The sequence below is a fragment of the Rhinoraja longicauda genome, chromosome 28 (assembly GCF_053455715.1).
Source record: "Rhinoraja longicauda isolate Sanriku21f chromosome 28, sRhiLon1.1, whole genome shotgun sequence".
In the NCBI taxonomy this organism is placed as follows: domain Eukaryota; kingdom Metazoa; phylum Chordata; class Chondrichthyes; order Rajiformes; family Arhynchobatidae; genus Rhinoraja; species Rhinoraja longicauda.
In genome coordinates, this window is record NC_135980.1 from 29,262,269 (window position 1) to 29,275,978 (window position 13,710).

General features: G+C 49.6%; 1 protein-coding gene across 1 annotated transcript in view; it reads right to left on the bottom strand.

Annotated features, from left to right (window-relative positions):
* Positions 1 to 765: 765 nt before the first annotated feature.
* The window catches only part of LOC144607267 (E3 ubiquitin/ISG15 ligase TRIM25-like), a 14,523-nt gene continuing 1,578 nt past the window's right edge, over positions 766 to 13,710 (bottom strand). Inside the window, exons 2-6 of the mRNA XM_078423992.1 lie at positions 12,005 to 12,100; positions 11,070 to 11,303; positions 6,517 to 6,539; positions 5,207 to 5,352; positions 766 to 3,184 (exon numbers count right to left, since the gene is read on the bottom strand). Coding sequence (XP_078280118.1) covers positions 2,607 to 3,184; positions 5,207 to 5,352; positions 6,517 to 6,539; positions 11,070 to 11,303; positions 12,005 to 12,100 — 1,077 coding nt within the window. The 3' untranslated portion in view covers positions 766 to 2,606. The remainder of the gene's footprint in view (positions 3,185 to 5,206; positions 5,353 to 6,516; positions 6,540 to 11,069; positions 11,304 to 12,004; positions 12,101 to 13,710) is intronic.

The window sequence follows — 13,710 nt, forward strand, 5'->3', positions numbered from 1 at the left end:
AGCCAATTAACCTACATACCTGTGCGTCTTTGGAGTGTGGGAGGAAACCGGAGATCTCGGAGAAAACCCACGCAGGTCACGGGGAGAACGTTCAAACTCCGTACAGATAGCACCCGTAGTCGGGATGGAACCCGGGTCTCCGGCGCTGCATTCGCTGTAAGGCAGCAACTCTACCGCTGCACCACCGTGACCGCCCGATAGTCGGTAATAATCCTGATGGGGAAGACAGTGAATCTGGAAGGAGACCCTCCTGAGCTTATTGAATTATTGTCCTTGAGAACGTTCCACTCAAACTTTCCACTGGAAAGTTCTCAAGGACAATAATTCAATAAGCTCAGGAGGGTTGAAGGACAACAAGCTTAAACTTCAGATACTAAACATGAACAAATGCAGTGGGATATGGTAGAACATCAAGCCAAGAACATGGGCTAAAGTCCGGATGGATTCAAAAGATGTTCACACGATGAAGGCTCGCAAATCGTACTTTATTTGCTTTTAAGAATCAGTCAATGGAAGTCTAAACCTAAAGTCATCTTTGGGTAATCTGTTCTTCCCATTTTAAATGAAACATGCTGTCGGCCTGGTGGCGCAGCGGGTAGAGCTGCTGCCTCCCAGCATCAGAGACCCGGGTTCCATCCCGACTACGGGTGCCGTCTGTACGGTGTTTGTACGTTCTCTCCCCGTGACCTGCGTGGGTTTTCTCCAGGATCTCCAGTTTCCTCCCACACTCCAAAGACGTACAGGATTGTCGGTTAATTGGTTTTGGTAAAATTGTAAATTGCCCCTAGTGTGTGTAGGATAGTGTAAGTGTGTGGGGGTGGCTGGTCGGCGTGGACTCGGAGGTCTGAAGGGCCTGATTCCACACTGTATCTCTGAACTAAACTAAAAAAAAGTCATAAAACAATCGATAATCTGTGACTGGGGCAACCAACTAATCAATACTTTCTCGATGTCACCACTTTTGTTTGCATTTTCTTGCTTGTCAAGATATTTAGTTTTAGTTTAGTTTAGCGATACAGGGTGGAAACAAGCCCTTCGGCCCACCGGGTCCGCGCCGACCAGCAATCCCGACACACTAACACTATTCTATACCCGCTAGGGACAATTTTTACATTTACCGAGCCAATTAACCTACAAACCTGCACGTCTTTGGAGTGTGGGAGGAAACCGGAGATCTCGGGGGAAACCCAGGCAGGTCACGGGGAGAACGTGCAAACTCCGTACAGACAGCACCCGTGGTTGGGATCGAACCCAGGTCACTGTAAGGCAGCAACTCTACCGCTGCACCACCCATTTGATTTTGCTCCCTGATTAGACGCCGTCAGTATTTGAACTTTCCCTGAATGCTGCTGGCAGCTGGGTTAAGTTTCCTGTGTTTTACTGTGGAAATCCACTGTGAGGATTAGGATGTAGAATCAAAGAACTGCAGATGCTGGTTAATACACGAAAGGAAACAAAGTGCTGGAGTAACTCAGCAGGTGAGGCAACATCTCTGGAGATCATGGATAATGTTCCTCAGGAAAGGGGAGGAATTTCTCTAGTCAGAGGGTGGTGAATCTTTCGGTTTCATCGCCACAGACGGCTGTGGAGGCCAAGTCAATGGGTATTGATAAGGCGGAGATTGACAGGTTCTTCATTAATAATTTTGTCAAGGGTTATGGGGAGAAGGCAGGAGAATGGGGTTAAGAGGAAAAAATAGGTCGACCATCATTGAATGGCAGAGTAGACTCAATGGGCCAAACAGCCTAATTCTGCTCCTATGACTTATGAACTTATGGATAGGTGACGTTTTGGATCGAGACTGAAGAAGGGTCCCGACCCGAAACGTCACCTATCCATGTTCTCCAGAGATGCTGCCTGACCCACTGAGTTACTCCAGCACTCTGTGAAACCTCACCTATCCATGTTCTCCAGAGATGCTGCCTGACCCACTGAGTTTCTCCAGCACTCTGTGAAACCTCACCTATCCATGTTCTCCAGAGATGCTGCCTGACCCGCTGAGTTACTCCAGCACTTTGTGAAACATCACCTATCCATGTTCTCGAGAGAGAGATGCTGCCTGACCCGCTGAGTTACTCCAGCACTTGGTGTCCACTGGGAGGATTTGTAGACTCAGGAGTTAGAACGACCAGACTTTTCTTTTAGTTTAGTTTAATTTGGAGATGCAGCGTGGAAACAGGCTCTTTGGTCCACCATGTCCGTGCCGCCCAGCGATCCCCGCACACTAACACTAACCTACACACACTAGGGACAATTTACAATTATGCCAAGCCAATTAACCTACAAACTTGCACATCTTTGGAGTGTGGGAAGAAACCGGAGCATCCGGAGAAAACCCACGCAGGTCACGGGGAGAACGTACAAACTCCGTACAGACAGCGCCCGCAGTCGGGATGGAACCCGGGTCTCCGGCGCTGTGAGGCAGCAGCTCTACCCGCTGCATCTCCGCGTCTGCCTCCTGCCTTCAGTAAACCCTCGACTTATACTTCAGGGTTTCACGCAAAAGAAAATAACTGGGCATAACATGCCAATTTGCTTTTCTGTTTTTTGTTAAAGAAAAGCAACTTAAGACTAAAATGGTTAAAAAAAATATGAAAATCGACCGCTCAGTCAAGGGAGGACATTGTCAGCGATGTGTTAATATCACCAACTCTGAGAGCAGGGTAGAGAGTCTCGGAGAAGGCTTGCTGCTGAAACGTGCAGATCAGGGTCAGCTTGCTGCCTGCTACGCTGTAAAATGAAATGATCGCAGCATCAAAGTCTACAAAGACTCCCACTTTGGAGACTGTGGGGAGAGTGAGATCAGTGACGATACCATTGTGCTGGGCTAAGACCGCACGCGATCCCGACAGGTAGCCCCACAGGCTGTTGTTGTTTCCCGAGCTGACGCTCCAGGATTTGCTGTTCTCCCCGAGCACGCTCTCCTTGTCCCTGCCCTTGCGCTTCATGCTGCCATAACACACGCCCACCGCCCACCTGCCGTGAGCCCCCGCCATCTCCACCTCCCAGTAGGAGCGCCCGCCGTCGATCCCCTCCGAGCCCAGCACCTGCCCCCAGCACTCAAACCGCTTGCGGTGGGCGGGGTAGGGCTGTCTGGCCGGCGTCCCCGAAGCCCCCCGCCGGTCGTCCGACAACACCACGCTGCGGTGGGCCGTGTCCAAGTCCAGGGTCGGAGTCCGTCCATCTGCAAAGCGAGCAATTGTTCATCTTTAGACGTTAGAGAGATACAGCGTGGAAACACGGACGCAGAAGGAAATAGCACAGGTGAGTGACTTCAGACTTCACTTTAGACTTTATGAGACACAGCGCGGAAACCAGGTCCTGCGGCCCACCGAGTCCTGGCCAGCCAGCGATCCCCCCGCACACTAGCACGATCATACACACACACACTAGGGACAATTAAAAAATTATACCAAAGCCAAATTAGCCTGCAAACCTGTACGTTTCTGTGGAATTCTCTGCCTCAGAAGGCAGTGGAGGCCAATTCTCTGAAAGCCTTCAAGAGAGAGCTAGATAGAGCTCTTAAGGATAGCGGAGTCAGGGGTTAGGGGGCGAAGGCAGGAACGGGGTACTGATTGAGAATGATCAGCCATGATCACATTGAATGGCGGTGCTGGCTCGAAGGGCCGAATGGCCTCCTCCTGCACCTATTGTCTATTGTCTTTGGAGTGAGGGAGGAAACCAGGAACAACCCAGAGAAAACCCACGCAGGTCACGGGGAGAACGTACAAACTCCGTACAGACAGCACCCGTAGTCGGGATGGAACCCGGGTCTCCGGTGCTGTGAGGCAGCAACTCTACTGCTCTACATGCCACTGTGCCAAGTGTGCATTAGAAAAGAACTGATCATATCCAGCTAATACTGCCGTTCCCTTTTACTGCCTCTTCCTCACACTACTGAATGATTCTCTCATAAACTACGGGTGCAGCCCCAATCTCCCAACCTACCAATTATGGCCCTTGCACTTTTTTAAATCTGCACTTTCCCTTTAACCGTGACAAGAAATTCTGCACTCTGGTATTTTTCTCTTTGTTGTACCAGTACATGTGTAGGGCTTGATTATGGTCGTGTATATATGGTTTGACAAGTCCGTATGCAAACAAATGTTTTCACTGTATCTCGGTTCACATGGCAATAATATCAATACCCAGAGCTTATATTCAGTTCAATTCAGTTTAGTTTGTTGTCACGTGTGCTGAGGTACAGTGAAAAGCTTTTGTTGCGTGCTAACCAGTCAGCAGAAAGACAATGCATGATTACAAGATTTCAAGGTCAACTTATTGTCACATGTACCAATTAAGGTACAGTGAAATTTGAGTTACCATACAGCCATACCAAGTGAAAAGCAACAAGACACACAGCCACATAAAATAAAATTTAACATAAACATCCACCGAGTCGAGGACAATCGAGCCGCCACAGTGCAAAGTGTCAAAGGAATCACAAAATGCTGGAGTAACGCAGCGGGACAGGCAGCATCCCAGAAGAGAGGAATGGGTGACGTTTCGGGTCGAGACCCTTCTTCAGACTGATGTCAGGGGAGGGGGCAGGACAAAGAAAGGATCAAAGGAATATCGTTTAGTGTAATGTAAAGCCAGCAAAGCCCGATGAAAGATAGTCCAAGGGTCACCAATGAGGTAGACGGTAGTTCAGCACTACTCTCTGGTTGTGGTAGGATGATTCAGTTGCCTGATAACAGTCGGGAAGAAACTGTCCCTGAATCTCGAGGTGTGCGTTGTCACACATATTATCACAGTGATTTTCCCTCCTGATGTACGTACAGGGAGGACAATTAATTCCATCTTGCCCATTCCGCACGGGCAATGTCTAATGTAAATGCCTGCCCTAAAACTACAGTAGTAAACAGTAGTTCGGGGTGACACAGTGGCGCAGCGGTAGAGTTGCTGCCTCACAGCGCCAGGGACCCGGGATTGATTGTGGCTTCGGGTGCTGTCTGTATGGAGTTTGTACGTTCTCCCCGTGACCGCGTGGGTTTTCTCCGGGTGGTTCTGGTTTCTTCCCACAATCCAAAGATGTGCAGGTTAATTTGGCTTCGGTAAAATTGTAAATTGCCCCTAGTGTGTGTAGGATAATGCTAGTGTACGGGGTGATCGCTGGTCGGCGTGGACTCTTGGGCCAAAGGACCTGTTTCCGCGCGGTATCTCTAAAGTATAACGATCCTGGAACGAGCAGCATTGTACTTACACACGGTTGCCATCACGTCGCGATCCCTTTCGAGCCGGGACACCATTTCGTACTGCTTCTGTATCCAGTTCACCTTCTCCCCCGTGATTTTACTGACATCAGGTGGTAAAGGCTGTGGTCCAAGTGGTTCAGATGCCTCTTTTATTCTATAAAATATCCAGAAAACAGGGTATAAAGTATATTGTGTAAACTGAATACCAGGCCGCACGGTGGCACAGCGGTAGAGGTGCTGCCTCACAGCGCCAGGCACCTGGGTTCGATCCCGACTACGGGCGCTGTCTGTACGGAGTTTGTACGTTCTCCCTGTGACCACATGGGTTTTCTCCGAGATCTTTGGTTTCCTCCCACACTCCAAAGACGTACAGGTTTGCAGGTTAATTGGCTTGGTGTAAATGTTAATTATCCATAGTGTACGTAGGATAGCATTAATGTGCAGCAGGGATCGCTGGTCGGTGCGGACTCGTTGGGCCGGAAGACCTCTTTCCACACTGTATCTCTAAACTAAACTAAACTGAACAAGGAAAATAAAACTATTCGTTGGAAAACAAATGGTGACGATCTCTTCAGGAAAATCAGCCCAAAAAATGGTTAAAAACTCACTTTAAATAGTTTTAGTTTTTAGGTTTAGAGACACAAGACAGAAACAGGCCCTTTTGCCCACCGGGTCTGCACCGACCAGCGATCCCCACACATTAACACTACCCTACACTCACTAGGTACCATATTACATTTACCTTTTTTTTCATTTATACCAAGCCTATTAACCTAAAAACCTGCACGTCTTTGGAGTGTGGGAGGAAAACGAAGATTTCAGGGGAAAACCCACGCAGGTCACGGGGAGAACGTACAAACTCCGTACAGACGGCGCCCGTAGTCAGGATCGAACCCACGTCTTCGGTGCTGTGAGGCAGCCACTCTACCGCTGTGCCACCGTGCCGCCAAAATATTTCCATTTTTAAATTCAATCCCCGAAAGACAGCTCCTTCAACAACCCAGCACTTTCCCAAAACTAATCTTAAATGTCAGTCAAGATTGCCAGAGTGACCTTTCAAACCAAATCGTCCTGATTGAACAACAATTACACCTTGCATTTTATTTACCAATTTATTCACAAAGAAATGCCAGATCCTGAAGAGAGAATATGATTCGTTAACGGAGGTAACAATGACGGTTAAAAACCAGTTCATGACAGAGAGTGCAAACTGGATCAAACGTAAATAAAAGATGGCAAGAGGCCATATTGATGTCTGTACAATACAATTGCGAGATCTAATCAATTTAACTGGATCGTAACGCTTAATTTCACTTACCTTGTTCTCATTGAATTAAACCCCTGAAAGGAATGAGATAAAATAATTAATTTGGATATACCTTTGTCGTATAATTTATGTCAATTATATTATTGCGAATAAACTTGGATTAATTTATGATCAGGAACTCGTATGTATGTATCTACCACGAATGCATATAATAAATTAATGAAAGCCCTCTCTTTTTGTGCATTTGAATAGCGACCTCTGGACAATGGGCTGTTTCCAAGATGGCGGCGGATGGAGGAGGGGACCGGTGTCACCGTGGCAACGGGCCTTTAAGGCCAAGGTAAGACTGCACCCTGAAGAACTTTGAAACTTTGTCAGGGCCAGAGTACTCTTCGTGTACTTTCTCGGTGAGGTCTACAACTGCTACAAACGTTGTATTTTTACATTTACCTGTGATCGTCGCTTATCTGAAGCAGATCAAGGGGAGAACGTACAAACTCCGTACAGACAAGCACCGGTGGTCAGTAGTCAGGATAGAACCCGGGTCACTGGCGCTGTGAGTTTCTTACCTTGTTGAAACTTATAGGATAATGAAATGCATAGATAGAGTGGATGTGGAGAGGATGTTTCCACTGGTGGGAGAGTCTAGGACCAGAGGACAGAGCCTCAGAATTAAAGGGCGCGCTTTTAGAAAGGAGGTGAGGAGGAACTTATTTAGTCTGAGGGTAGTTAATCTGTGTCACAGAGGGCTGTGGAGGCCGAGTCGGTGGATATCTTTAAACAGAGATAGACAAATTCTTGATTTGAACGGGTGTCAGGGGTTATGGGGAGAAGGCAGGAGAATGGGATTAGGAGGCAGTGAGGGATCAAACATGATTGAATGGTGGAGTGGATTCGATGGGCTGAATGGCCTAATTCTACTCCTATAACTTGCGAACTTGCAAGGCAGCAACTCTACTATGAGGTGGGTCACTATGCCATCCCTGTAGAGGTTTGCAAAATCACGAGGGGGGGGTGAGAAATGGTGAATAGCCACAATCTTTCCCACAGTGATGGGAAGGTTAAAACGAGAGAGAGCGTAAGTTTAAGGTTGAGAGGATAAAGGTTTTGGGGGATTTATTGTTTATATTTTATTTCGAACGTGTAAAACAAAAAAAGATAAAAATAAAACAATAAAATGAAATGAACGATAAACCGATACACAACTCGATGAATAAATTCTCATAAAACAACACAAATTAAATCTTACATGTTCGAAAAAGATTAGGAGGAAGTGTACACTTATTTATTCCTGACCCTTCGCGCTACTCATCAATTAATTCACAAACTTTATCATTTATATAAATATAAATATATATATATATATATATAAATATATATATATCTATATACATACTAGACCAAGTGGGCCCGTTGGGCCCGTCCTCGTAGGGTTTCCATTGTAACCGGGAGGCGGGGAGGGAGGGGGGAGGGAGGGGGGAGGGGGACCACCTGTTTTCCCAGTACCCCTCTTTACCCGTTGTGGGATGGGAGGGGGGAGGGGAGGGGGGAGGGAGAGGGGAGGGAGGGGGTAGGGGGGAGGGAGGGGGGAGGGAGGGAGGGGAGGGGGGAAGGGGGAGGGGGGAAGGGGAGAGGGAAGGGGGGGAGGGAGGAGGACCTCCCCTTTTCGGGAAGGGGGGAGGATGGGGGAACTCCCCTTTTCCCAGTACCCCTCTTTCCCCGTTGGGCCCGTCCTCGTAGGGTTTCCATTGTAACCGGGAGGAGGGGAGGGAGGGAAGGGGGAGGGAGGGAGGTGTGGAGGGAGGAGGGGAGGTACCACGTAAAGACCCAACCAATCAGGCGCTAACAGGGAGGGTGAAACCCAATGAAAAAAACCGCGTTTTTACTTTAAAATAAACAGCGTTCTTTGTTGAAAAGGAAATAAACTTATCTATAGAGCAGCAGCTTTTTTAAAATAAATAAAATCAAACTTAATGAAAATCACATTCCTCATTTTAAATAAATGTCTTTGTTATAAATTAAATCAAACAGCGGGAGAGGCGATGGCGACTACACTTCCGCTTCGGGGAGAGGAGGGGGGGGCGAGGAGGGGGGGGGAGAGGAGGGGGGGAGAGGAGGGGGGGAGAGGAGGGAGGGGGGAGGAGGGAGGGGGGAGGGGGAGGAGGGGAGAGGGGGAGAGGAGAGGGGAGAGGAGAGAGGGGAGGGGGAGAGGAGAGGGGAGAGGGGGGGGAGAGGAGGGGGAGGGGAGGGGGGGAAGGGGGGGAGGGGGAGGGGGAGGGGGAGGAGGGGGGAGGAGGGAGGGGGGGAGGAGGGAGGGGGGGAGGAGGGAGGGGAGGGGGGGAGGGGAGAGGGAGAGGGGAGAGGGGGGAGTGGAGAGGGGGAGAGGAGAGGGGGGAGAGGAGAGGGGGGAGGGGGAGAGGAGAGGGGGAGAGGAGAGGGGGGAGAGGAGAGGGGGGAGAGGAGAGGGGGAGAGGAGAGGGGGGAGAGGAGAGGGGGGAGAGGAGAGGGGGAGAGGAGAGGGGGAGAGGAGAGGGGAGAGAGGAAAGGAGAGGGGGGGAGAGAGGAGAGGAGAGGGGGGAGAGAGGAGAGGGGTCTATTTTACTTTAAAATAAACAGCATTCTTTGTTGAAAAAGAAATTAAACTTATCTATAGAGCAGCAGCGGGAGAGGGAGAGGGAGAAGGGGGGGAGGGGGAGGGAAGTAGGGGAGGGGGAGGGGGGAAGGGGGAGGGAGGGGGACCTCCCCTTTTCCCAGTACCCCTCTTTCCCCGTTGGGCCCATCCTCGTAGGGTTTCCATTGTAACCGGGAGGAGGGGAGGGAGGGAAGGGGGAGGAAGGGAGGAGGGAGGTGTGGAGGGAGGAGGGGAGGGAGGGGGGAGGGGGAAGGGGAGGGGGGGAAGGGGGGAGTGAGGGGTAGGGGAGGGGGAGGGAGGGGAGGGGGGGTAGGGGGAGGGAGGGGGGGAGGGAGGGGGGATGGGAGGGGGAAGGGGGGAGGGAGGGGGGAGAGGGGGGTAGGGGGAGGGAGGGGGGCTCTCCCTTTTCCCAGTTCCCCTCCGGGGAAGGGGGGAGTGAAGGGGTAGGGGGGAGGGAGGGAGGGGGAGAGGGGAGGGGGGTAAGGGGAAGGGAGGGGGAAGGGGAAGGGGGGGGTCTCCCCTTTTCCCAGTACCCCACTTTCCCCGTTGGGGCCCGTCCTCGTAGGGATTCCATTGTAACCGGGAGGAGGGGAGGGAGGGAAGGGGGAGGGAGGGAGGAGGGAGGAGGGGAGGGAGGGGGGGGGAAGGGGAGGGGCGGAAAGGGGGGGAGGGGGGAAAGGGGGGGAGGGAGAGAGGGGGGAGGGTGGGAAAGAGCATCCCTCTCCCCATCAGAACTGCCCCCTCCCTCGACTCCTTTAAGTCCAGGCTCAAAACCTATTTCTACTCCCTAGCGTTTGAGGCTCATTGAGGAGGCGCTGTGAACTGTTTGCGTGCCACTGTATGTTTCATTTTTTCCCTTAGTACCTAATCAGATGTACAGCACTTTGGTCAACGTGGGTTGTTTTTAAATGTGCTATACAAATAAAATGGACTTGACTTGACAGCTCTTCGCAACAATGTAGCACAGGGGCATTGTGACGTCACACGCTGAATACCGCTGGGGGGGGAAGGGGGGGTCAGCTCGAGTTCATCTCACAGGGGCATTGTGACATCACAATGAAGAATAAATCCGCAGCGCCCCCCTTCTGTCAAAACTTCGATAAATCAGGGGGGGGCAGCACTTTTAAACCTCTGTAACTTAAAAAATATGCGTCCGAATTAAATAAAAATATCATTTTCCAGCAGCGAACCGCATGCTGATTAAGGCGGGTACAAACATCGTGGCGCTACGGTTCACCGTTTTGCCGGAATTGCCGTATTCAGCCGACATCAGTGGAATATATATATATAGATACAACATCTGAGTTTTAATAGTATATAGATGGTAGACACAAAATGCAGGAGTAACTCAGCGGGTCAGGCAGCATCTCTGGAGAGAAGGAATGGGTGACGTTTCGGGTCGAGACCTTTCTCAGTCTGAAGAAGGGTCTCGACCCCAAACGTCACCCATTCCCTCTCTCCAGAGATGCTGCCTGACCCGCTGAGTTACCCCAGCATTTTGTGTCTACCTCTAACATCTTGCCTATTCCCCCGACTTTGGGAAAGACTTTCATTAGTACGGGTGTCAGGGGCTTCAGGGAGAAGTCAGGAGAATGGGATTAGGAGGGAAAGATAGATCAGGCACGATTGAATGGCGGAGTAGACTTGACGGGCCGAATGGCCTAATTCTGCTCCCATCACTTATGAAATCAAACCAAATGCATTAAACTGCACAGTTTACTACTCAATAACCAAACGTCTGCAGCCTGTTTATACTCTGCTTTATTTCACTCACATGTTTAAACTATAATGTTGTGTTCTTAACGTTTTAATGTTTTATGCTTTATTCTTAATTGTTTACTGCAAGTTCGTGTTGTTACTTGTGAGCGGAGCACCAAGACACATTCCTTGTATGTGTACACACTTGGCCAATAAACTTATTCAATTAAATTCAGTTTCAGATCCACACAGAAAAATAAAGAGCTTCCGTTACCTGTATGAAGACCAGTTTTTCCATGTTCATTAAAAGATTACTGAAGTCTGCCATATTTCTCTCAAAGACTTCCATCTTGTCTTCCAGAGCGAGAATCTGTGCATCGATTTCTCCCGTGACCTGGGTCTGGACTGTGTCGAGATACTTCAATGCTTCTTTCTCTTCATTCTCGAAGTAGTTCCGCAGAGCAGTACACCTCTCCTGCACTTGTGCTTTGCTTTCCCTGATCAGGTTCTAGTTGTAGAAATGCATTTGATTATTACGCTGCTCGTCAACTAACTTCAAGCTGTTTTCCTTGATGAATCTACATCAGTAGATGTGGGAGGAAATCGGAGAAGACCCAGCACGGATAGAATTGCTGCCTTACAGCGATAACAACGACAGAGACCTGGGTTCCATCCAGACTAGGGGTGCTTGTCTGTACAGAGTTTGTACATAGAAAATAGGTGCAGGAGGAGGCCATTTGGCCCTTCGAGCCAGCACCGCCATTCATTGTGATCATGGCTGATCATCCACAATCAGTAACCCGTGCCTGCCTTCTCCCCATATCCCTTGATTCCGCCAGCCCCTCGAGCTCTATCTAACTCTCTTTTAAATTCATCCAGTGAATTGGCCTCCGCTGCCCTCTGTGGCAGAGAATTACACAAATTCACAACTCTGGGTGAAAAAGTCTCTCCTCGTGATCATGTGGGTTTTCTCCGGGTGCTCCGGTTTCCTCCCACACTCCAAAGACGTACAAGTTGCGTAGATTAATTGGCTTTGGTAAAGTTGTAAATTGTCCGTCGTGTGTGTATATGTGTGTGTGTGTGTGTGTGTATGTGGGATAGTGCTAGTGCACAGGGTAATCACTGGTCGGCACGGACTCGGTGGGCCGCGGGGCCTGGTTTCCCCACTGTATCTCTATGAAGTCTAAAGTGAAGTCTAAAGTCACTCACCTGTGTCCTATCCTTCTGTGTGTGCAGGTGCAGAACGCTGGCCTGGATGGTCGTGGTATTTGCTCTCACCCTGTCTATCTGCTGCTGCAGGTGATCCTTGAAATAAATCAAAAACAACTTCTTAAATATGGTTACCGAGGCAAAGGTGGAGAAGGGAGGAGCGATCCAGTGGAGGTTTACGAGGAATGAGGGGGTGAACATAGGAAAATAGGTGCAGGAGGAGGCCATTCGGCCCTTCGAGCCAGCACCGCCATTCATTGTGATCATGGCTGATCATCCACAATCAGTATTTATTCACAAAATGCTGGAGTAACTCAGCAGGTCAGGCAGCATCTCAGGAGAAAAGGAATGGGTGACGTTTCGGGTCGAGACCCTTCTTCAGACTATGAAGAAGGGTCTCGACCCGAAACGTCACCCATTCCTTCTCTCCTGAGATGCTGCCTGACCTGCTGAGTTGCTCCAGCATTTTGTCAATAAATACCTTCGATTTGTACCAGCATCTGCAGTTATTTTCTTACACCATCCACAATCAGTAACCCGCGCCTGCCTTCTCCCCATATCCCTTGATTCCGCTAGCCCCTGGAGCTCTATCGAACATGCGATAAGTGTTTGACGGCACTGGGCCTGTGCTCGCTGGAGTTTAGAAGGATGAGGGGGTGGACCTCATTGAAACTTTGCCGAATAGTGAAAGGCCCTGGATTGAGTGGATGTGGAGAGGATGTTTCCACTAGTGGGAGAGTCCAGTACACCTGAGGGCACAGCCTCAAAATTAAAGGACGCATGTTTAGGAAGGAGATGAGTAGGTAAGTTGGGGTGAAGTGCCGGTTTCCAAGCTGTGACTCTGTCTCAGAGTAGGGGAATCAACAATTAGAAGACATAGGTTTAAGGTGAGGGAGAAAGATTTAATAGGAAACCTGAGGGACAAAAGGTGGTGGGTGTATGGAATGAGCTGCTGGAGGTGGTAGTTGAGGCAGGGACTATCATAACATTTAAGAGACAAGTGGACAGGTACATTGGGTAGCAAAGGTTTAGAGGTATATGGGCCTTCAGTGGACAAGGTAAATGCACAGAATCTTTTTACCCAAAGTAGGGGAATCAAGAACCACGGGACATAGATTTAAGGTGAAGGGGGATCCAATGAAAGAATTAAGTAATGAAGTAATGAATGCTTCCCCCCTCCCTCCACCGTTGTACACCAGACACATACACATAAAATGCCGGAGTAACTCAGCGGGTCAGGCAGCATCTCAGGAGAAAGAGACACAAGATGCTGGAGTAACTCAGCGGGTCAGGCAGCATCTCTGGAGAAAGACACAAGATGCTGGAGTAACTCAGCGGGTCAGGCAGCATCTCAGGAGAAAGACACAAGATGCTGGAGTAACTCAGCGGGTCAGGCAGCATCTCAGGAGAGGAGGAATGGGTGACGTTTCGGGTCGAGACCCTTCTTCAGAAGACCTGAAACGTCACCCATTGCTTCTCTCCAGAGATGCTGCCTCACCTGCTGAGTTACTCCAGCATTTTGTGTGTATGTGTCTGGTGTACAACGTTGGATGGAAGGTGGGGGTGGGGAGAAGCATTCATTCCTGCATGACTTAATATTCCTTAACCCACTGAGTTGCTCCAGTGTTTTGTGTGTGCCTTCGATGTGAACCAGCGCCTGCAGTTGTCTCTTGTCTCTTGTCAATAGACAATAGGTGCAGAAGGAG